This window comes from Cnephaeus nilssonii (assembly GCF_951640355.1).
Source record: "Cnephaeus nilssonii genome assembly, chromosome: 7".
In the NCBI taxonomy this organism is placed as follows: Eukaryota; Metazoa; Chordata; class Mammalia; order Chiroptera; family Vespertilionidae; genus Cnephaeus; species Cnephaeus nilssonii.
This window is the reverse complement of record NC_137078.1, coordinates 88,625,371-88,648,096: the sequence shown is the minus strand read 5'-3', so window position 1 is coordinate 88,648,096 and position 22,726 is coordinate 88,625,371. Positions and strand designations below refer to the sequence as shown.

Sequence of the window (22,726 nt, the reverse complement as noted above, 5' to 3'; positions counted from 1 at the left end):
CTTTTTTAATTTTATTGATTTCAGAGAACAAGGGAGAGGGAGATAGAAACATCAGTGATGAGAGAATCATTGATCAGCTGCCTCCTGCAAGCCCCTCACTGGGGATCGAACTGTGACCTTCTGGTTCATAGGTCGACACTCAACCACTGAGCCATGCCAGCCGGGCTAGGTAACTAGTTTCAAAGCAATAGAAAACATTTCGTAAAATGTTATTCTTTGGGTTTACAGAGAGAATTTGAGGACAGTGTATGTACACCATAACAATCTCTACATAAATGGAATTATATCCTATGAAATGTGTTTTTTAAAATGTAGCTGTTGAGAAAACTATGTCAAACAGTTTATTTTGTGTTCCTGATTTATTCAGGCCCTAATTTTTTTTGTTATGGCAGATCATACTCACCTAGAAGGCGGCCAAGCCCAAGAAGGCGGCCATCTCCTCGAAGAAGAACTCCACCAAGACGAATGCCTCCTCCACCAAGGCATAGAAGAAGTAGATCTCCAGTGAGACGGTGAGCTTTCTTTTCTTTTTTTAATTTGGAAGTGTTAGGTGTATGAAAGTGTACCATACATTTATTTTAGGCTAATCTTGATATTAGTGTCCCCTAGTGATAGGTAATGTCTTCCAAAGAGCCTATCTCATTTGAGGTGTGCTGTTATTTGCAATGAACAATAATGCTAGTCTACTGTTGGAAAATTAAAAGAGAAGAAATTTACCATCTTTTTTTTCTTTAATTCTTTATTGTTGAAGGTATTGCATATACGCCTCTTTTTCCCCCATTGACTCCCTCCAGCCCACCCCGCCCCCCTACCATCTTATGGATACCTCTTGTTAAGGTATCCTTTCAGACCCCACCAAGAAATCGTATCAAGTAAGGAAATTAGTCACCTAACCTCTTTTTTTTGGATTTTAGTTACCACTGGCTTCTGAACAGTTGATGACACCAGAGCCAGTAAGCTGCTTTACCAGTATTAAAATAATCTATTTGCATTAATTATACTTTTACTTACTTTTTTAAAATCCTCACCTGAGGACATCTTTATAAAGCTTCAAGGAGAAAGAGAGAAGCAGCAATGTGAGAGAGAAGCATCGATCAGTTGCTTTTTTGCATGTGCTCTGAGTGGGAATTGAGCCCACTCAACCAACTGAGCCAGCCACTCCAGCAGGGCATATACTTTTATATTTTTTAAATGCTTTTGTTTGTTTTGTTTTTGTTTTGTCCTTACAGAAATGAGTACTTAGTATAAACCATTCAAACAGAAATAAAAATAAAAATTACCCAGCCCTGGCCAGTGGCTCAGTTGGTTAGAGCCTCGTCCAGATGCGCCAGGGTTGTGAGTTTGATCCTCAGTTAGGACACATGTAGTAATCAAACAGCATGCATAAATAAGTGGAACAACAAATCCATGTTTTTATTTCTCTTTACCCATAATCCCATTCCATAGATATAATCTTTTAGCAGTTTGGTGTTTGGTTATTTTTTAAGAGACTGGACATTAAAGAAACCCTGTTAATACACAATGTTCTATTTTTTAAATAATCTTAAAGTTAGCATAAAGTAAAATGTTTGATGTATCACTTTTAACAAAAAGATTGTTGCTGTATTGTTCAAAATAGAGGCCTGGTGCACTGATAGCAAAGTTCTGTGCCTTCTTGACAATCAATGCATTCGTGTGTTTTTAGAAGGAACTCTGATGGTTATGCTTCAGATTATACTCAGAACAGAATTTTTTGTGTTTGAATCTTTTAAGGTTGTTTTCAGGGGACTGAATCAAGTTGGAAATAAAGAGAGGGAACAATAAGCTCCATAATTTTTGCTGTTTCTGCAGACAGGTTTTTTAGAATCCCATAGTTTTTAAAAAGATAATATTTTCTGTGGTGAGGATTTGTCAAGGTAAACTGAACCATTTTTATAACCATTAAAAATTATAGGATTAATGTTAGTTACTATTGATAAATGAGACTGATATAAATGGTCAGTCAGTTTAAGCATCACACTTCTAAAACTGATTTCTCCTCAGGAGAAAAGTAACACTGGTGCTTTCTATTTCTAGTACAAGATGAGTGGAAACAGCTAATTTTTATATTGGAGTTTTGCAAACAGCATGTTTTATTAATTGAGCCATTTAGCAATCAAAATATTTTGCAGATTGTGTAAGATTCCCTTTCAGGTAGTTTTTATCTCACACTTAAGGTAGGGTTTCTTTTTTTCAGGTTCTCAGGAATTCTTCCGCCAAAGGTGAATTCTGCAGGTACACATAATTGCAACAGAACTTAACACAAATTTTGCCGCAGAATTCGAGAGGCCCTGCTTCTAAGTTTATGTAGCTAAATGAATTCCTAATCTTTTGCATCTCTTTAAAAATGCAACATAAAGGTTGCTTGACATTGTTATTAAATGGAAAATACTTTGCCACCCAAATATTGTATGCAAACTCCAAAGCACTGAAGAAGGAGGCGGGTTAGTTATGCTATTAGCACTCAAAATATTTTTTAACTGGAAAGACAACTCAAGCATACATTTATCAGAATAATTTCTTTTTTCATCGTTAGTCTTGAACTAGCTGTTTCCTGTGCTAGGTTATGGTTTTGTTTCCTCTTTTTAAAACTCATTGTCTGCTTAGCTACATAAACTCAAAAGTTGGATAAAAATAGCTGTATTTTTGTATAAACTGTACAAAACCTTTGTAAATGTGCAGTTACTGAATACGAATACTTTATTCCACAGAAGAAGGCGTTCATCAGCATCCTTGTCTGGAAGTAGTTCATCCTCTTCTTCATCTCGTTCCCGGTCACCGCCAAAGAAGCCTCCTAAGAGGACATCCAGCCCCCCTCGAAAAATGCGTAGGTTGTCTCCTTCAGCAAGTCCTCCAAGGCGAAGGCATAGGCCATCACCTCCAGCAACTCCTCCGCCAAAAACTCGTCATTCCCCGACACCCCAGCAGTCAAACAGGACAAGAAAAAGTCGTGTTTCTGTCTCTCCTGGGAGAACTTCAGGTAAAGGTAAAAATCAAACAAATAAAAATAATATATCCTTTCTTCATTTACTTACAAGGAGCTTAGTCAATTGTTGGTCACCCCTTCCACCTTTTAAAGTATGAAGTTTCTGGGTATTGTTTGTATGTGGTGTTCTTTGTAAATTGCTCAGAGGTTCGTTCACCTTTTCTTTCCTTCTTTGAGTTCTTGAGATTTATTATAATAGACTTTACATGTGTTTTGTTTTTAGCAATGCCCTCTGGCATTGAGTAGGTAGTGAAATATATTATGGGTCGGTGCTGTTTGGTTTTGGGTAACATCAAAGTTGTGTCATCATGATAAGGGATCATTGTATTACTATGAGATCAATTAACTCCCCACCCCCTAACCCCTGGAGATTTTTTTGTTTGAGGACTTCATATTCTTTTTAATTATTTTCTTGGCCACATAGTGCTCTCTAGGGAAGGACATGGTGTCCTCTTAAAAGCTGATTTGTTTTTTAAGTTTAGGCTCTAGGCAGGGTTCTTGAGTTTTGTTCTTTCTTTATTCTGTAGATTGATTTCTCAGGAATTTGTGATCTGTGATCCTGCCAGGCAAGTAGAATATTGGCTGTGTTAGTCTTGAGTGAAGGTTGTGGTCTATTGGGGTTTGTTTCTTTAGTATTAAATATACACTATAGGATCTATTTGAATGGAATCGGGCCTTGGTGCTTAGGGCCAGAATGAGAAAGACAGCCTGAAAGGTGAGTAGTGGTGGAGGGGGAAAATCTAAAAAGATGCTATAGTAATTTGGATTTTAAGGAGCAATGTGTTACTTTGCAAAAACACATCAAGTTGTGATTTTTTCTGTTTGCATCATATATAGCCAAACGCCAATAAGTGTACCTGAACAGGAGGACTGAATTCCTGTTAAAATAGGTTAATTATTAAGAATTAGTAGTTACCTTTGAAAAAGCTTACAACTGCTTGTGTTATATTATTGGGGGGAGCAGGCTGCTGCTTTTCAGAAACAAATCAGTGAATATGTACATAAGCAAGAAATAAGTCATGGTGGAGACAAAGGACTAGTTCTGTTCCTGTGGATTCTGGGACCTAGCCAAAGAGACGTACTGTGATCATTGTAGTCAGAGGCTGCCTTGTGACCACTGAAGCTGAATATTGGTTTTAACTATTTGGGAATAACTTTATGGTAACATGATCCTAGTCCTCTGTGATGAAATTTCAGAGCTAGAAACCATTTTAGAGATTGTCATCAAGAAACAGGTTCTCAGGTTAAGTGATTTGGTAAAGGTCAGCCAGCCTGAACTAGAATTTGGATTCTCATTTCCAGTTAAAAAATGTATACTTGGTTGAACTCTCCTACTCCAAAATGCCTGCTTTGATTTCTAGAGGAGGGAAATGGAGGGCAGGGTGAAATTCTTTAGCTTCTATACGCCTGGTACCATGATTTCAGAAATCCCTTTTTTTGCATTCTTCATGGCTAATAAGAGCAATGACATTGAAATGTAATAGGCTTTACTTTTGTAATTCATATAGTAGTCACCAATCAGGGCTTTCAGTAAAGGTCCTGTTGTTGATGGTGGGCAAATGGAGTGGGAGAGAGGCAGGAAAAGTATTTTGGGAGATTTAAGAGGTAAATTATTTGGAATATAATGTAATCAATGGCATGTCATATTAAATTGGTATCTTAGTACATAAAGTAGTGCTTTGAAATCAGTGGGATATTTAATGAATTATGTTTACCAGAGGATCTATACCTGTGGTGGTGGAAGTTTTTTTATTATTAAACTTATTGGGGTTACATTGATTAATACAATTATATAGGTTTAGGGTATACAATTCATATATTGTGTGTTCACTGCCCCAGATCATGTCTCTTTCTGTCACCATTTATCCCCCCATTACCCTCTCCTGCCTCCTCCCATTCCCATGTGGTGAATTCATAGGGACTGCTGAAATAAATTTCAAATACTGGTTTTTCAATTGATGTAGCAGATTTCTGACTTCATACTAGAATGATTTTTGCCCCTTGAATACAAAAAATAAAAACATTTGGATGGATAAAATCTCATCTGGGCAAACATCAATGAGACATTAACATTATAATGTTAGTAATATTCTGATTCAGTCAATCATTGAACCAGAGTAGGAGTATATAAAATGGATACTTGTCTAATGGTGATTATATTAATAATAATTAAGGACTACTTTAGCTAAGCCATTGAGATTTAGGAAAAAACTCCAAATGCATATTTTTACGTGGAAAAAATTAAATAATGTATGGTTAAATTTGTATTATTTACTAAGTAGGCATTTGCCAGCCATCTTCCAAATATAACCATGCTTTTAATGTTTCTTAGGGGAAAATGCATTCTGACATTCACATTTTGGAACCCAGTTTTCCAAGGTGGTAACTTGAACATGTGGGTTTGTAGATAACCGGTTGTCATTAACTGACACTTAAAAATGGAGAAGCCCTGGCCAGTGTGACTCAGTTGGTAGAGTGTCAATCCCATGCACCAAAAAGTTGCCTGTTCAATTCCTAATCAGTGTGTATATGGGAAGCAACCGATATCTATCTACCTATCTCTCTCTCTCCTTCTTCCTCTCCCCTCCCCCTCCCCCTCTCCCCTTCCCCTTTCTCCCTTTCTCCCTCACAAAAAAAAAAAAAAAATCAATAAAAACATTTTTTAGAAATGGGCAATACTGAACAGGAAAAAAAAAGCCTCATATCCCTAAACAGTTTTAAGCCTTTCTATTTTATTTCTTTGAATTTATTAAAATACAAGTTTTAAATGCACTTATAGTGCTATCATATTTCATGATGACTAATTAGATGTTAATCATTCTTTACCCAATCCATTGGTTTGTCCAAAAAGCTTATTAGGTAGAATCATTAATAAAATGTTGGTTGTTTTATTTCTTTTTTTAACTTTTATTTATTGATTTTAGAGAAAGATAGGAAGGGGGAGAGAGAGAGAAACATTGATTTATTGTTTCACTTCTTTATATGTCCATTGGTTGATCTTGTATGTGCCCTGATAGGATATTGAACCTTTAACCTTGGAATATTGGGATGACCCTCTAGTCAACTGAACTACTTGGCCAAGGCTAAAGTACTGGTGGTTTTAAAAATATAGTGGTGAATTCTTTAGTTTGACTACTTTAGCAAAGATTTTATTGCTGTTTTATATATTTATTTAATAATTATTATTTTAAATATATTTTTATTGATTTCTGAGAGGAAGGGAGAGGGAGAGATTGAAAACAATGATAATGAGAATCATTGATTGGCTGCCTCCTGCATGCCCTCTACTGGGGATAGAGCCTGCAAGCCAGGCATGTGTCCTTGACTGGAATCGAACCTGGGACCCTTCAGTCTGCAGGCCGATGCTCATCACTGAGAATATCCAGCTAGGACTTAATTGCTGATTTAGATCACTAGTTCTCTTAAGTTACTACCCCTTGAGTAAGTCTTGATAGAATTCTGAATATGAGTGTTTGTTAAATGAAATGTATCTGTATCCTAGGTCAAACATCCCATGGTAATTGCTTTAAATCAAACAAAACAGTTATAAAGAATCTGAGGGGGATCATATTGTCTTCAAGTTTAGTTCTTACAGTAATGTCAAATGATGTTCAGATTAATCTATAAGATTAATAGTTACATCTCTCTATACTTTTTATTTTATTTTATTTTTTTATATATTTTATTGATTTTTTACAGAGAGGAAGAGAGAGGGATAGAGAGTTAGAAACATCGATGAGAGAGAAACATCGATCAGCTGCCTCTTGCACACCCCCTACTGGGGATGTGCCCGCAACCAAGGTACATGCCCTTGACCGGAATCGAACCTGGGACCCTTGAGTCTGCAGGCCGACCCTCTATCCACTGAGCCAAACCGGTTTCGGCTATACTTTTTATTTTAAGTTAAAGCAATGGATGGCTGTTATAGACAGAGGTAGTAGTTGTTGAAAATTAAAGCCTATATCCAGAAATAGAGTTAGAGTCAGATCCTAGTTCACTTAAATTATCCTTATGACTTCAACGTTAGTTGTATTTAAACTTCACATCTCTCCTTGTAAAAAGGAGGGGGACTATGATATTAGCAACAGTACTTAACATAGCAAACATACAAAAGGTAGTTGCTGTAATAATTTTCCTTGCAATTGGGAAAAGATAAGTTGGATAATTCATAAGGTACCCCGCTCTCCTACTACCATGGTTATATTTCAGATCTGCAACTGCTTTTTTTTTTAGCCTCCCTTTGAGCTTTAGAAAGAACCCTGCAGCCTTCATATTTAATTATTTTTATTATTGTGAAGGTCTACTTTTTTTTATAGGTAGTTTAAAATCCCTCATGCTTTTGTGAGGGTTATATCTCTATCTACATAAAGAACCTACAGCCTCTTGGGTGGCTAGTTTATTCCTCCTCTTCAGACCAAATATCTTTTTCAGAAAATTTCTGCAGATATAATTTTTTAATTTCCTATTTACTGAACCTACTCATAGTGAGTGTTTGAAAGCTTTTGTGTTGATGAGGCCTCCTTAGAATGTTTTAAGTTGTGGGGTAGCACACAGAGGTTTACTGAGCTGAATGTTACACATAGCATAAAGCTTGTTCTACTCAGAAACAGCTCCCAATTTCTCATAACTATTGTTTCTTTTGGGTGAATGAAGATTCTAAGTCATTATAGAACTTCTTAGGGTTTTTCATTCGGTATTAAAAATTCTTGCTTCTACTTCAGGTACTACTCAGGTGATGACAAAGTCCTTACAGAATTTTGTAATTTTCTGTAAATTCTTTGAGAATAGTCACACCATTTTTGTATTGTTAAGATGTCCTGTAAGCTTTGTTTTGTTTTCTTCTTATAAGTGTTTTTTTTGTGTGTGTGTTTTTTCCCCCGTACTCTTTTTAGTAACAAAACATAAAGGTACTGAGAAGAGAGAGTCCCCTTCACCAGCACCCAAGCCTAGAAAAGTAGAGTTATCTGAGTCAGGTAAGTTTTGTGTGTGTGTTTGTTTTAAGATGAATTCGATTTGTTTCATATTTGATTAAACCCTTCTGGTTAAAGATTAATTACAGGATATTAGTTGTTAAGAGCTAGGACTCTGAAGTAAGATGAACCTAGTTTGAATCCCAGGCTCCACCCTTACTTAATTTACCTTAACCTCATTTCTTTCACATCTGCAATGTGGATAGCAGTATCATCCTTTAGGTTTTTTAAAATTTATTTTTAGAGAGGGAGAGAAACATCGCTGTGAGAGCAAAGCATCAATTGGCTGCCTCCTCCACACCTCCTACTGGGTATGTTCCCTGACCAGGAATCAAACCAGCAAACTTTCGGTGATGATGCCCATCCAACTGAGCCACATTGGCCAGGACTAAAGAAGTTTATTTTTATTACATTTGGTGGTGATGGGTTTAAATCGGCATTTAAGTTGGCATTTTGAGCTTTTCCTTCTTTGTAAAAAAAAAAACACACAAAAAACAAATGTGTATGTGTATGGTAGTTGTATTGTTTGACCCAACCAAATAAAGGTTTAAGAGACCATTTTCCTATTCAAATATGTTACATTTTCTGTATGCATAACTAAAGAAACACTTTCTAAATGCATCCATCTTTCAGAAGAAGATAAAGGTGGCAAAATGGCTGCAGCAGATTCTGTGCAGCAGAGACGCCAATACAGACGACAGAACCAGCAGTCATCATCTGGTATGGATACTGATTAAGTTTTTTCTACCTGCATTTCCTAATTAAAAAATACTTAAGATATGCATGTTCCATGTAATACTTTTAACAATAAAGAATGATAGATAGATAGATAGATAGATAGATAGATAGATAGATATGCATGTCCCTCAGTATAGCAAGTATATGTAGGAGAAATATGTTTGTACTTAATAGAAATAAAGTAATTGATCCTTTCTTAAAAAAACAGCATTTATTTTTATTATTATTAATTTCAGAGAGGAAGGGAGAGAAATAGAAACATCGATGAGAGAGAATCACTGATCAGTAGGGATTGAGCCTGCAATCCAGGCATGTGCCGTTGACCAGGATCAATGCTCTATCCACTGAGCCAAACCAGCTAGGGCAAAGTAATTGCTTTTTATTTTATTTTATTAAAAAAATGTTTTTTTCATGTATTTTATTGACTTTTTAGAGAGAGGAAGGGAGAGGTATAGAGAGTTAGAAACATCGATGAGAGAGAAACATCAATCAGCTGCCTCCTGCACACCCCCTACTGGGGATGTGCCCGAAACCAAGGTACATGTCCTTGACCGGAATCGAACCTGGGACCCTTCAGTCCACAAGCCGACGCTCTATCCACTGAGCCAAACCAGTCAGGGCTAATTGCTCTTTAGACACTCCATTCATTTAGATTCAGAAAATGTGGACAGACTCTTAAACACAGACTTGCTGTAATATTTTGTTTCTTGTGTAATTATAGATTCTGGCTCCTCATCTTCCTCAGAAGAAGAGCGACCCAAGAGGTCCCATGTGAAGAATGGTGAGGTAGGCAGGCGGCGGAGACATTCCCCTTCCCGGAGTGCCTCTCCATCACCTCGAAAACGCCAGAAAGAGGCTTCCCCTCGGTAATGTCTTTTCTTCAGTAGCTTCATTTCTGTTCTGTAGTGATGAAACTTCATAAATTAATAAGGGATGGGCTATGGGCTTATTTTAGAATTTGGCTAACTCCTTCATTTCCAGGACAGAAGGAAATATCACATTTTGTTGGATAAGGGGTTGCATTTTTTGGTGGTTATTAGCTAATTAATGAGAACTTTGTAAAGTTTGTACCACCATGTCATATGTGTGCATGACTAAAAGAATAACAGTTAAATCATAGCATTGATTCCTGTTTAAAAAAATATATCTCCATTAGTGATACTTAATGCCATTGAAATGAATAATTTGGTGAATGGAATTCTTGACATTTGTTTTTCTCCACTGCTCTCAGGATGCAGATGGGAAAGCGATGGCAATCGCCAATGACTAAAAGGTTGGTTAGACACTACTTTGTAACTTAGGATTACCTGTCAAAGTTTTAGTGACTTAATTTACTGTTTAGGTAACCTTATTCCATTCCTAGGTATACAGTGTATGGCTGTGGAAAAGGTCCTCAGTTTTAGTTTTTATACATACTTCTTTACACATCAATTTAATGGTAGAATTGTATATGCTGTTTATTTTAGAGAATTATTTGAAGGTACATTATTGTGCAGTTAAAGTATCTATAGTAATAATACCTCAGATTTAGTGGGTAAGGACTTTATGGTGACATCAGGGAAGGCAAGAAAAACTATGGAGAGGCTTCAAGAAGTAAAAGAAATGCAAGGCTTTGGCCCTTGCTCAGTGCTTCCTATGGTGGGAAGGTAGGTTTGCATATTTTCATTGACCCTTTTTGATTATCAGTGTCTGGGTGACCATGAAACCTAACATTTTAAAGTTAAATCATACCTAGAAATATCTAATGTAGGCCTATCTCATGAGTGAAATAAACAGGCCTAGAAGTAGTAAAGTGAGTTTTCAGAGTTACAAAGTAACAAAGCTAGTAGATCTTAACCTGTGCCATCGACATAGCACTATACTGTATGCATTGGTCGTCTGCTTGGGGAGGTTTAGCTGCCACTAAATTTCTAAGTATTTGCTCTTCCTGAAACTATCTCATTGTCTTATTTTGGCTCAGTTTTTGAAGAACATAGACTACCTATGTTCTTTTAGGTAGTCTAATTAATAAAAGGGTTTTCTTGGAAAGGTTCTTTAGAACTGGTCAGCAATGTTTGTAGTGGAGCCTAAGCAGTGTATTTGTGCCGTGAAAGTAACTATTGTCAATTAAAAAATGAAAACCTGCCCTAACTGGTTTGGCTTAGTGGATAGAGCATTGGCCTGCCGACTCAAGGGTCCCAGGTTCAATTCTAGTCAAGGGCATGTACCTTGGTTGTGGGCACATCCCCAGTGGAGAGTGTGCAGAGGCAGCTGATTGATGTTTCTCTCTCATTGATGTTTCTAACTCTCTATCCCTCTCCCTTCCTCTCTGTAAAAAATCAATAAAATATATTTTTAAAAAAATAAAAAATGAAAACCTAAAACAAGATCACTTTATTATTTTTTTAAAATATATTTTTTTATTGATTTCAGAGAGGAAGGGAGAGGGAGAGAGAGATGGAAACATCAGTGATGAGAGAGAATCATTCATAGGCTGCCTCCTGACCGTGGCATGTGCCCTTGACTGGAATCAAACCCGGGACCCTTTAGTCCACAGGCTGACTGACGCTCTATCCACTAAGCGAAACCAGCTAGGGCCAAGATCACTTTCTTTCTTTCAATTTTTAAAAATCCATTTTATTGATTTTTTTACAGAGAGGAAGGGAGAAGGATAGAGAGTTAGAAACATCGATGAGAGAGAAACATCAATCAACTGCCTCCTGCACAACCCCCACTGGGGATGTGCCCGCAACCAAGGTACATGCCCTTACCGGAATCGAACCCGGGACCTTTCAATCCGCAGGCCGACGCTCTATCCACTGAGCCAAACCGGTTTCGGCCCAAGATCACTTTAGATAAGGCATCCTCAAACTACAGCCCGCGGGCCACATGCGGGTGTTTTTGCCGTTTTGTTTTTTTACTTCAAAATAAGATATGTGCAGTGTGCATAGGAATTTGTTCATAGTTTTTTTTTAAACTATAGTCCGGCCCTCCAACGGTCTGAGGGACCGTGAACTGGCCCCCTGTTTAAAAAGTTTGAGGACCCCTGCTTTAGATGCTAAGGTATTCTATTCCCAGATGTAATTAACCCTGGCTTCATTACACATAAATTTAATGATAGATTTGTATACTTTACAAAATCAGTTTAGTGGTAAGATTTCTTCCACTCCCCAAATTATGGAACTATTTTCATTACAGTGAAATCAATGCTCATGTTTATTACCCTACACCAGGATGTTTTTGTTTTGTGTATCCACATTTTAAAAGGCACTGCCCTAGCTGGTTTGGCTCAGTGAATAGAGTGTCAGCCTGAAGACTGAAGAGTCCCAGGTTTGATTCCTGTCAAGGGCATATGCCCGGGTTGCGGGCTTGATCCCCAGTAGGGAGTGCAGGAGGCAATCGGTCCATGATTCTCTCTTATCATTGATGTTTCTATCTCTCCCTCTCCCTTCCTCTTTGAAATTAATAAAAAAAATTAAGGGACCCTTTCCCCCTCCCTACTTGGGAGTCCATTCTGTGGGACTCTTTCCCTCTCCCCATGTGGGAGTCTGTAGTTGTTCTTCAATAAATCTCCACCTTTGCTATACCAAAATAATAATAATAATACATAAAAAATACAAGGTACTACTAAATTGTACTAGTAGCCTCAAGTTTAGTGATGTTAGAAATTGCAATCAGGTGTCTGGGATTTAGAGATGGAGAAATAATTAATTGGAATCATGCTTCAATATTTGTTGTATTTTAAGAGGGGAAACACAGTCTGGTTTTTCTCTCTCTCTCTCTCTCTCTCTCACACACACACACACACACACACAGTTTAAACATAAAAAATAACATTTTTCATGCTTTCTTACACTCATCTTTGGGGATTGAACACTCCTTTAAATTAAAGGATACAAGGTATATTGATCCTACTTAGTGTAGTTGTCATATCTATAACTTTTTACCTCCCATCACCAATGTGGCTAGTGAAATGAGATTGTTCTGAAGAGGTCACTACAGAGATAGTAAGTTGGCCCCTTGTTATAGACTTGTCTATTCCTAAATGCTTGAGAGGCTAAGGGCTACACATCAAATTGAAAACTGGTTCTCACAGTTTTTAGGGGGAAAACTTTCCTATTCAACAATTTCTACACGCATTTGAAGGCTTGGTTTGACATTAGTGTTCAGGGTATCTAGAAAATGCTTAGCTTTTTTTTCTTTTAATCCTTGAAATGTGTGCTTTTTCAGATCAGTTAAAAAAAATTAGAGCTTTCAGGTCATAGAATCATGAGGTATCAAGATTCCAGTTATAAGTGGTTATCGGATTTTTCTGGCAGTTCCTTAAGTTACGCTACTTTGGTTATGGTTTTATTTATTCTTATTCTCTTTTCAGTTACTTTTCTCACATAGAAACACAGGAAACAGAATGAAGGTCATTACTGAAAGGGACCTTTAGTTATTTCATTTTACAAATGAAACTAAGGTGCAGAATAAATATCTCAGATTCATAATAGATTCTAATCTGAGTTCAATTTTAATGAGACTTTTTGTTTAAAAGTTTTGCAAACAAATGGGGAGAATTTTTAAAAGAGAAACTACATAATCAACAGTAAATAGCCTCTTATGATATTACTAGTGCCGCTTGCCTCAGCTGGCCGCCCGCCCACCGTCCCGCACTCCTGTAGCTCTCTGCCACTTGGAGCTCGCTGCCCCGCCCTCCTGCTGTTGTGACACTTGCATATTACCTCTTTATTATGTAGGGTGCCTACTGATAACATATTGGGAGTTCTGGTTTAAGTCACCTCACCCTCAAAGTTTGTTAATATAAACATTTGCTTTTCTTCTTCTTAAGTCAACCCATTTGAAATCTTCATTACCTGTTGATGAAACAGTACTATAGTCATCCTGTTTCTCTTGGTCCCATAATTCTGATTAACCCTGCTGATAAGTGGCTTCCCCTTTAAAACTGTCCTTTTTTTGTAATTAATAGTTCAATGTCTACATTTCACTCATCTAAAGCTTATCTGTCTTGATATCTTTGCCTCTTATAGCTTTTATTTTAAATCTATTCAAAGTGAAGTTTAGTCCACACAAGGCATAAACAAATATAAATAGAAATTTTAATTTAATAATTTCAGGATCTTCTCTGGTAACAGAAATCTTAATTTTAAAAGGAACCAACCAATACCAATAAACTTTAGAAAATATTTCCAGATTCGTAGAAAATATGAGGAGCACGGCCTCGAGCTCCTCAGACCTCCTCAAGGACCACCAATACTGTACTGGACAAGAAATTAATTAATTATATTATCTGGCTACTTGTATATACAAATTTACCCAAAAGGTGGCACACTGGTTTAGTGTATATTTTAATATATCTTTAGGAAGATGGCTATGAGTTAGTTGATATAATCATATATTTCTGGTGTGCTTTTATGTTGGTTAAGTGTATTATTAAGCGCAGCATTAAGTTTATATGATCCTTATTTGTATTTTAACCAAATCGATCCCAGTGATAGTTTTAGTGCTCAGACAACTTTGATCCTTTGTCTTTGGGGATAGTGTTTTCAGTTAAAATAGCATGCAACTCTTGAGCAGTGGATATTTTAAAACTCAAGAATTTGGAGCGTTGACACCCAGATTTTGGGCCTTAAGCTACTGATAACTGTTAAATTCAAAATATCTGTTTTGAACATAAAATTTTTCTAGGCTTCAGTGCAGTTGTTTCTAATAAGGTGTTGGAAAATCACCTTGAGAGTCTTTTCAAAATACACTGGCTAGACCATAGCCCAGACTTGATGAATGCAAAGCTCAGATAAGTTTCCCAGGTGATGCTGGTGTGTGCCAATTTCAAAACAGTTCTCTTAAGGCTCTGTTTTCAAACTTTTTCCCCATCATCACGTTAAGAATATTTTATATCCTGACCCAGACTACATATTTATATGCTGAAACAAAGATTTCATAAAAATAAAATATCCTACTGCAAGCAACATTCTTATTTCTATTCTTTAAAAATGTTGGTTCATAACCCAGGGTCTTGACTAATAGTCTTAAACTGTAGTTTGAAAAATACTGCTCTGAGGGATAGAGTAACAGTTGCTGCACTTTGGGTTAATAATGTTTGAAATGGTGTCATCTAGATAACTTAATTATAAATGCTACTAACTCAGAATCAACTGTAATTCTTCTTTGGTGCAGTGGCCGACGGAGGAGAAGTCCCTCCCCACCACCCACCAGAAGGCGACGTTCTCCCTCTCCTGCTCCACCTCCTCGACGGCGTAGGTCTCCCACACCGCCACCACGACGAAGGTACTTTATCAGATATGTTTGTTGGAGTTCATTAGAGCAACTTGGTTTATCTATATAGTTCTTAAGATGATTAAATATCTTATTTTGTTGATAGTATTACAGCTGTCCCCCAATCTCCCCCTTCTTATCCCCTTCCACACAGCCCCCGCTCTACCCCAGGCCTTCACCACATTACTGTGTGTCCATCTTTGAGGAATCCCCCCATTGCCCCCGCCACCTCCCTGCTCATGCCCTCACCCCCCTAGTGTCTGTGTTCATTGGTTATACTTATAATGCTTGCATACAAGTCTTTTGGTTTATCTCTCCTCCTTCCCCCCAACCTTGATGAATCTTAATTAGAGCAAGTTTGAGTCTTTATGATCGAAATATCTTAGAGTGACATTGCTCAACCATTCAGAAAACACCACATGTATGATTCCACTTATATGAAAAATCCAGAACACACAAATCTATAGATTCAAAGTGGTATCTAGGTGGGAATGGGGAGTGATAATGGTTATACAACTGCAGATATGCTAAAAACCATTGAAATGTATACTTTATACTCTTAAAAGTATTTTTTTTAAGTTATTTTTTATTGATTTTAGACAGGAAGGGAGAGAGGGATAGAAACATCAATGATGAGAATTATTGATTGGCTGCCTCCTGCACACCCCCTACTGGAGACCAAGCACACAACCCAGGCATGTGCCCTTGACTGGAATCGAACCTGGGACCTTTGATTTTAGAGAGCAAGGGAGAGGGAGACATAGAAACAACAGATTAGATAGATTCATTGATAAGCTCCTTCCTGCACACCCCCTACTGGGGATCAAGCCCACATTCCCAGGCATGTGCCCTGACCAGGAATTGAACCTTGACCTTTTGGTTCATAGGTCAACGGTGAACCACTGAGCCACAAGGGATGGACAAAATATACACTTTAAATAGTTCACTTCTATGGTATCTGAATCACATATCAATACAGAGAAATTAATTTAAAGGTAGAAACACTATTATTTATTTAGAAACACTATTTAATGATTACAAAGAGAACAATATGGGGTGGGGCAAAAGTAGGTTTACAGTTGTTTGTATGGGGGAAAAATACAAAATTCTGGTTATTGTAGTACTTTATTCTGATATTTTTAAATAAAGATAAAGGTATAACATTTCCATTTAGAAAATACCCCCTTTGCCTGGTGCTAGTACAATACAGGCAAGTACCTCATTTTATTGCACTTGGCAAATATTGTGATTTCATCAACACTGAGGCAAGATCCACCACCAGCAAAAGGATGGCTCAGATGATGGCTGAGCATTTTTTAGCAATAAAATATTTTTAAATAAGTGCATACACTTTTTTTAAAAGAAATACGCTATTGCACACTTAATAGATTACAGTATAGTATAAGCATAACTTATATGCACTGGGAAACCAATTTATTTTACTTGATTTATTGCAATATTCGTTATATTGCAATGATATGAAACAGAATCCGAAATATCTGAGATGTGCCTATATTGCCATAATTACTGGCTAGTTTTCTTTGTATACTATTTCTTATTGGACCTTCCAGTTTAATGATTTATTTTTCCTATAGGACTCCTTCTCCTCCCCCTCGTCGGCGCTCACCTTCCCCAAGAAGATACTCTCCTCCAATACAGAGGAGATACTCTCCTTCCCCACCTCCGAAGAGAAGAACGGCTTCTCCCCCACCTCCTCCTAAACGAAGGGCATCACCATCTCCACCACCAAAGCGTCGCGTCTCCCATTCTCCGCCTCCTAAACAAAGAAGCTCCCCAGCCAACAAGAGACGTTCACCTTCATTGTCATCAAAGCATAGGAAAGGGTCTTCCCCAGGCCGATCTACCCGGGAGGCCCGGTCACCACAACCAAACAAACGGCATTCGCCCTCACCACGGCCTCGAGCTCCTCAGACCTCCTCAAGTCCTCCACCCGTTCGAAGAGGAGCCTCATCGTCACCCCAAAGAAGGCAGTCCCCGTCTCCAAGTACTAGGCCCATTAGGAGAGTCTCCAGGACTCCGGAACCCAAAAAGACAAAAAAGTAAAGCTATGTTCTGTTCTTCGATTAGGAACATTAACTTGCATAGCTCTCTTTATGTTGAAATTCCCCCCTCCCCCATCCCCCTTTACTATGAAATTACATAAAAGAATAATCTGTGAATACAAGCTTTTAAAGCAAATTCTGGTTACTATTCAGAGAGCCTTTTCTGTTTTCAGGATAGTTCCTAATGGCATAAACTAAATGCCATAGGATTCTATCTGGTTCTTAGGAGTATCAGCTATATTGAGGGTGTGCTTCTAAAACTAAACTCTGAAGTGATGAATAGAATATTTCATTTTTGGTGTGTTTCTTAAAAATATATTTTTATAGCCAAAACCGGTTTGGCTCAGTGGATAGAGCATCACAGCCTGCGGACTGAAAGGTCCCAGGTTCGATTCCCGTCAAGGGCACATACCTTGGTTGCGGGCACATCCCCAGTAGGGGGTGTGCAGGAGGCAGCTGATTGATGTTTCTCTCTCATCGATGTTTCTAACTCTATCTATCTCCCTTCCTCTCTGTAAGAGATCAATAAAAAATATATATTTTTTTATTGATTTCAGAGAGGAAGGGAGAGGGCGATACAAACATCAGTGATGAGAGAAACATTGATCGCCTGCCTCCTGCACACCCGCTACTGGGGATTGAGCCTGCAACCCAGGCATGTGCCCTTGACTGGAATCAAACCCAGTACCCTAAAGTCCACAGGCTGACGCTCTAGTCACTGAGCCAAACTGGCTAGGGCTAGAATATTTCTTGCATGTCTATATAAGACTGATAAAAGCAGTCTTAAATAAAATACTAGGACTTGGCATTGCTAATTTCATACAGAAAGAATCACTAACAGAATGGAAAGAGGATTGTGAGGCTTGAACTATTCTAATACCAGGAGACTTAGATGATATAAATTTAAGTTAAAGTTTGTGATCTAGTTCTATAATGGTAGTTGGTTATTTTCTCTTAGGAAAGATCTCTGTTCTTGGATAATAAATGTTTTGTTTCGTTTTGTTTTTCCCTTTGTCTAGAGCTGCCTCACCAAGCCCTCAGTCTGTAAGGAGAGTCTCATCCTCCCGATCTGTCTCAGGATCTCCTGAGCCAGCAGCTAAAAAACCCCCAGCACCTCCATCTCCTGTCCAGTCTCAGTCACCCTCTACCAACTGGTCACCAGCGGTACCTGTCAAAAAGGCTAAAAGCCCAACACCAAGCCCATCACCGGCGAGGGTATGTGTCTGGCCTGTTTTGGACATTCATTATAGTTGTACTAGAGGCTTGGTGCACGAATTCGTGCAAGGGTAGGCCTTCCTCCCTCCGGCTGCCACCACCCGGCCCCGATCCCCACCCACACCCTGGCCTGGCACTGCCCTGGCCCGAGTCTGCTGCCACCCTCTCCTTTACCTCCCACCCCCAACCCCCATTGGCCTGGCCCTTCCTCTGTGGGGTGATCATGGGGTGATGGCAGGGCCCCCTAACCAATCACATCGTGGCTGGCCTGGCGCCAGTGCGTGTCATAGCGTGGTCATCCGGATGGTCCTTTTGCTGTTTGGTCGATTTGCATATAACGCTTTTATTATTGTGGATGTGGTCACTTGGAGGCAGAGAGCATTTTTTGTCCTTTGTAGCTCAGAGGAGCATTATTTTCTGTGGTTCAGATAGACTTCAAGGAGGTACAAATTAAATGTTGTTGGTTGCATCACCAGTCCATTAAAGTACTCTAGCAACCCACTAATATGTGATATATCTAACACTGTTAAACTCCAGAATCTTGGTGGTTGAGACTGGACTCTAGAAAATCTAGAAAAACAGAAAGAAAAAATTTCCCATAGTTCTATTTTCTAGGAGAAAAATAACTTGGTATTTTTACTGTTTTTCTAGAATTTGATACATTTGGGGATGTCTAATTTAGATCATGCAAATCAATGCAATTTTTTATTTTAGATTGTGCCTACATAAATATATTTTTATAAAGGAAAAATGTATATCATAAAGAAGACACTAGACTGCTGGCAGTGGGTTTATGTGTTAGGAAAATGAGTGATTTGAATTTTACTTCTTTTTTTTTTTTTTTTTTTTTTTCCCAACAAGGGAAATATAGTTGACCCTTGAACTACACAGGTCCACTTATAAGTGTATTTTTTTCCCAAATAAATAGACAATTGACCTTCCATATCCCCCAGTTTCCCATCAATGAATTCAATTAACTGTGGATTGAAAACAGTATTTTCGATCCACAGTTGGAGAGCTGACTGTAAGTATTATTCTTCGCCATTTTATCTGAGGGACTTGATAATCTGTGGATTTTGGTATCCTCTGGGTTCTGGAACCAGTCCCTCACAGGTATTGAGAGATGGCTATAACTAAATTTGGGAGGAGTAAATATTATTTGTAGATTTTTTTTAAATCCTCACTCAAGCTTATGTTTATTGATTATTTTGAGAGAGAGAGAGAGATGTGAGAGACATCAATCTGTTGCCTCCTGTATACACCCCAACTGGGGATTGAACCCAAAACCTTTTGGTGTCCAGGATGATGCTCCAACCAACTGAGCCATCTGGCCAGCATTATTTGTGGATTTTTTTGCTTCAAGGGGGGGTTGATGTCCTTTGTCCCTGCATTCTTCAAGAGTCAACTGTACATCCTAATATATAAAAAACCAGGGGCCGTCACGACTGAAATAACCAGACGGATGACCAAACAGCAAGCTGCATGGGGTGACCAGGCCGGCAGGGGGTGGTTAGTGAGGGACGACTGAACAGCAGGCTGCATGGGGTGACCAGGCAGGCAGGCAGGCAGGCAGGTAAGCAGTTAGGAGCCAGCGGTCCCAGATTGTGAGAGGGATGTCTGATTGGAAAGGGTGCCAGCTGGGGCTGAGAGGTCTGTCTCTCTCTCTCTCTCTCTCTCTCTCTCTCTCTCGTTATTTCTATGAAAAAGAAACCTTGCAACCTATAAAATACTAGATGGAATGAAAAGTACTTTATTGTTTTATCTAGTCTTTGCCAAGTTACATAAGAATAGCATTCTTTCCCTAGCTGGTTTGGGTCAGTGGATAGAATGTCGGCCTGTGGACTGAAGGGTCCCAGGTTCAATTTCGGTCAAGGGCACATGCCCGGGTTGCCGGCTCGATCCCCATGAGGAGGTATGCAGGAAGCAGCCCATCAATGAATCTCATTATTGATGTTTCTGTCTCTCCTTCTCACTTCCTCTCTGAAATCAATAAAAAACTGTTTTGTTTTTTTAAAGGACTTACCCTCAAGCATGACTAGGAGCCTTTGGAGCACAGAGGCTTTTTTAGGAAAGAAAAAAAAGGTTGACTAAAAGGGCTCACTTAAAAAGTCAAGTAAATTTGTTTGAAGTCAGATACTTAACAGATTCAGGAACCAGAATTCAGCTCAGGCCTAAGTTCTGAGACTTCTTTCTATTGGACATTCCACTTTTCCTTATATCTAGAGGTTGACCCTGACTCAAAGCTAGCTTGTGGAAGTTTCCCATCACAGTTCATTCTAGCTCTTAAAATCTGTAAAATATCATTGAAGTCTTGAGACTGGTCCATTTAGTTATTTCCTTGGGGATATAAAAAGTTGAGTTGGCCCTAGCCAGTGTTTCTCAATGGTTAGGGTTTTGGCCTGCACACCAAAAGGTCGTAGGTTCAATTCCCAGTCGGGCATGTATCTGTGTTGCAGGTGCAGAAGGCAACCAGTTGATATGTCTCTCTCACATCGATGTTTCTCTCCCTCCCTCCCACTCTCTCTGAAAAGCAATGGGGGAGGGGGAGAATATATCCTCAGGTGAAGATTTTAAAGAAAAATTATTATTTTTAATTGGACAGAATTTTAATGATTGATTTATTGCTTTTATTTTTCTGGATTTCTAGAATTCAGACCAAGAAGGGGGTGGAAAGAAAAAGAAGAAAAAGAAGGACAAGAAACACAAAAAGGATAAGAAGCACAAGAAACACAAAAAACACAAGAAAGAAAAGGCTATGGCTGCAGCTGCTGGAACTCCTGCAGCCATTGCTGCTCCCACCACCACATCAGCACAGGAAGAACCGGAGGCAGAGCCAGAGCCCAGGAAGGTATTAGAATCATTGTCCCGTGGTTTATACAAGTGGCTAAATTTTCTTTTTTTGTTTTTGTTTTTTATAATTCGCTACTTGGTTGTTTAACTCTCTTGCTCTTTTTCTCAATGACCTACCAAGAACAGGAATTTGCCAAGATTATGGATAGCAATATGAATGGTTGCCATATAACTTAATGTATACTTTAAAAATAACTTCTCGATATAATTAATATATCACTTTTTAAAGTATACGGTTTGATAGGTTTTTTAGTATATTCATAGAATTGGGCAGCTATCATCACAATTTGATTTTTCTCTGTACTTAGTATCTCCCAGCAGTGTCTCAAGACTTAATGATAAGACTTTTCTGTGTTTTTTGTTTTTTTTAGGAGACTGAAAGTGAAGCTGAGGATAACCTTGACGACTTAGAAAAGCACCTGCGGGAAAAGGCCCTGAGATCGATGAGGAAGGCTCAAGTGTCCCCACAGTCTTAGGTGGAAATGTTTGTTATGATGTAAATTTTATTTGGTTTGTACTCAATTCAATTTCAAAAATGCTAAAATGTGTTTGAGCTTTAGACTATAACATTTGTTGTAATAATTGCTAGGTTGAAGTTCACCATGTAAAAAAGGGCATGGATTTACATTGCAAAAGGTGTCCACAGTGTATTAGTGACATTCTTTTATTGACAGCTGACATAAATTCATTTAGAGTGAAATATTTTAAGCCAAAAAAAAGTTCCCTTTTTAAAAAAGGGGCTTTAAATATTGTTGGCATTTTTATGGTTTCTTTAAATGCCCCTGGCTATTCCCAGAGGTTTTCTTTTCTTTTTTTTTTCTTTTTCTCATTTGAGTCTTAGCACCCATTTAAGTTATGATGCTTCCAACCTTGTATGGTTTGCAATTGCCCAGAAATAAGACCACTGTTGAACTACTACAAAACTATAAATGAACCTTTAATGCCACCATCTTTCCTGTTGCCTGTGGAGTCTCTGCTGAAATGAATCAGGATCAAGCTCTAGGAAGAGACAAAATGAAAGCATGCTGTTTGCCAGGACGCTGTGGGTTAATACTGATGTGTAACAAGTTGATTTGGAACACTGGAATTTCATTCTATTCTGTTGTGTTTTTTTTGTAAAGGCAGTTAACTAGTCCCAGGAAGGATCCTTCAGTTACGTCAATTTTGTTTTTTGAAATGTCATGGCTCCATTCATAATTTTGTCTTATTCTTCCAATTGGTATATACAACTTCAGAACTCTTGTATTTGGAAGGCTGCAAGGGCCCAGACTTTGAAATAGTGTCTTGTTTTCACTGTTTTGTTTTCTTGTTTTTTTCGTTGTTGGTTTTTTTTTTTTTTTAAACTAAAGCTATATAAAGCTTGTGGATTAAACAGAATAAATTTCTAAATTTAAAAATGTTGGCCACTTATTTTTACTCATCTCAATACTGCAGGAAACCTACCTTAGAAATCTTATAGTGCCTGCATTTTACCCCTTGGCACCTTTTGCAGAGTGGGGTTAGGGTAGGGGAAAGAAAAAGGTGGTGAAGTTGTTTTACCATCTTTATTTTAATAATTAATTGTGCTATGAAGGGAAAGTGTGGTTGGATCATATATAATGGGCAAGGCAAGTTGACGAGACATGAGC

At 38.2% G+C, this 22,726-nt stretch overlaps 1 protein-coding gene across 14 annotated transcripts in view; it reads left to right on the top strand.

Annotated features, from left to right (window-relative positions):
• SRRM1 (serine and arginine repetitive matrix 1) overlaps positions 1 to 22,495 on the top strand; it is a 34,548-nt gene extending 12,053 nt beyond the window's left edge. For 3 of the 14 annotated variants that reach the window (XM_079777724.1, XM_079777711.1, XM_079777716.1), the window contains 11 exons: positions 393 to 512; positions 2,730 to 3,004; positions 7,897 to 7,977; positions 8,608 to 8,694; positions 9,434 to 9,578; positions 9,944 to 9,985; positions 14,872 to 14,982; positions 16,566 to 17,030; positions 18,053 to 18,248; positions 20,896 to 21,096; positions 21,470 to 22,495. In XM_079777724.1, the coding sequence (XP_079633850.1) occupies positions 393 to 512; positions 2,730 to 3,004; positions 7,897 to 7,977; positions 8,608 to 8,694; positions 9,434 to 9,578; positions 9,944 to 9,985; positions 14,872 to 14,982; positions 16,566 to 17,030; positions 18,053 to 18,248; positions 20,896 to 21,096; positions 21,470 to 21,574 (1,828 nt within the window). In that variant the 3' untranslated portion in view covers positions 21,575 to 22,495. The remainder of the gene's footprint in view (positions 1 to 392; positions 513 to 2,729; positions 3,005 to 7,896; positions 7,978 to 8,607; positions 8,695 to 9,433; positions 9,579 to 9,943; positions 9,986 to 14,871; positions 14,983 to 16,565; positions 17,031 to 18,052; positions 18,249 to 20,895; positions 21,097 to 21,469) is intronic. The other 11 variants (XM_079777713.1, XM_079777718.1, XM_079777712.1 and 8 more) reach the window with 7 other exon arrangements.
• Positions 22,496 to 22,726: the final 231 nt, after the last annotated feature.